The sequence below is a fragment of the Sinocyclocheilus anshuiensis genome, unplaced genomic scaffold (assembly GCF_001515605.1).
Source record: "Sinocyclocheilus anshuiensis isolate Anshui unplaced genomic scaffold, SAMN03320099.WGS_v1.1 scaffold2114, whole genome shotgun sequence".
NCBI lineage: Eukaryota > Metazoa > Chordata > Actinopteri > Cypriniformes > Cyprinidae > Sinocyclocheilus > Sinocyclocheilus anshuiensis.
Window position 1 is genome coordinate 22,386 of NW_015555873.1, and position 1,819 is coordinate 24,204.

General features: G+C 40.1%; 1 protein-coding gene across 3 annotated transcripts in view; it reads left to right on the forward strand.

The window, feature by feature from the left end:
- The window catches only part of LOC107675668 (GTPase HRas-like), a 28,288-nt gene that overhangs the window by 19,272 nt on the left and 7,197 nt on the right, over nt 1-1,819 (forward strand). Inside the window, exon 1 of one of the 3 annotated variants that reach the window (XM_016470087.1) lies at nt 637-880. The exons of the other annotated variants lie outside the window; for them this stretch is intronic. Coding sequence (XP_016325573.1) covers nt 666-880 — 215 coding nt within the window. The 5' untranslated portion in view covers nt 637-665. Of the gene's footprint in view, nt 1-636; nt 881-1,819 lie in introns of those variants that run through there. 3 annotated transcript variants of the gene reach the window in all.

Sequence of the window (1,819 nt, forward strand, 5' to 3'; positions counted from 1 at the left end):
AGATGAACGAAGGTCTTACGGGTTTGGAACAACATGAGGGTGAGTAATTAATGACAGAATTTTCATTCTGGGGTGAACTAACCCTTTAACTAATGGAACCTTTTGTTTCTATTTGATTCTGGTACATCCTTAGCTTTCTTGTACTGTACGTTATGCTTTACTAAACTGACCAGTGGTCCGTCTCTTCACTATATCTCACAACATCACTGGGCAATAGATAAACTCCAGCCCTACCATTCACAGATTCAGTCTGTGTGTTTCTCCGCACACTCAGTGTCAACTAAACCGCAGGAGTTTCCCCTCTGCCTGCTTTTGCTCTCAGTGTGAGGGATGTGTGTGTGTGTGTGTGTGTGTGTGTACGTGCTTCTACACGTCCCTCGCTCTCTCTGTCCTCTTTTCCCGCCACGCCCGTCTCTGGACAAACAATGTCCTTTTTATGGCTGAGTCGCTGTGCGCTAACACACACGAGTGTCTCGACAGGACACAACTCAACCTTATCTTCTGCTCGTTTGCTGTTTTGGTCCATGTCATTTTGTCCCCAAAGTCCTTTATTCTGCACATTTTTAGAAAAGTCATTTTAAAGACATCAAATCATGTCCATGTGTGTGAAATAACTAAAGATTATTGGCTGTTGGGTAAGAAATAAACAAGAAACAGTCTTACTGATGAAAGCAAACGTGAGTTTGGTGTTGATTCGGCAGGACTCCTACAGGAAGCAGGTGGTGATTGACGGGGAGACGTGTCTCCTGGACATCTTGGACACTGCAGGTCAGGAGGAGTACAGCGCCATGAGGGACCAGTACATGAGGACAGGAGAGGGCTTCCTCTGTGTGTTTGCCATCAATAACACCAAGTCCTTTGAGGACATTCATCAGTACAGGTGTGTGTGTGTGTGTGTGTGTGTTTAAAAATCAGCTGTCTGGCAGAAACGGTTTTTCACTCTTTGGAATTTGCCCTCAAAATAACCCTCACATATCTTTAATTATATGTTGAAAGAAGAAAATGGATATTAGAAGATTTTTATTTTTTTGCTGTGTTTCCTTTAAGTTTTCTGTATGTAAATAATTCTGTTATGATTGGCTAACCTTTTTAAATGTGAAATAAGGTAATTGGTGTTGATTGTGTCAATTAGGAGGTCAAATGTCGGTGTGCTTTTGGTTGTGATCATGTTTGAACATGCCGTTTAAAAGCGCAGTCACATTAGCAAAGTTTCAGTGAAATTTTTGTATGAAAGGTCCATTGTCTTTTGTCTGTAGGGTAGCGATGTTTTAAGCACAGCTCACAGAAGTCACATTTAAACCATGCAGCTTTCTATTGGTCATTGCGACGGATTTGCGTGACAAATTTGAAACTGTTGCGAAATCTGAATTTCACATGAAATTCCTAATTGCAAACTTTTATATAGCAGGTACTGGATTTCGCCCTTGAAAATACACCGAAATTTTCACGATAAATGCGACCGCACATTAAAGGCACAATATGTAATTTTTGCCACTAGAGGGCACATATTCAAAAGAAACAAAGGCGTAGTTTGATGACGCTGTGACTGAGTGTGGAATCATGGGAGTTGTCGTCTTCATCCCCACAGCCGATGCAATCTTAAAATTAAACATTCTTCGAAACATTTGGGATAATGTAAGTACACAAGTCAGCAAAATATATAACACTGTTCTAGTAGTTTTTGGATATTTTAATAAAAAAATCTTACATATTGTGCCTTTAATAAATGGTCTGTTTATCTACACAGTACATTAAAGGGGTCATATGATGCGATTTCAAGTTTTCCTTTCTCTTTGGAGTGTTACAAGCTCTTGGTGCA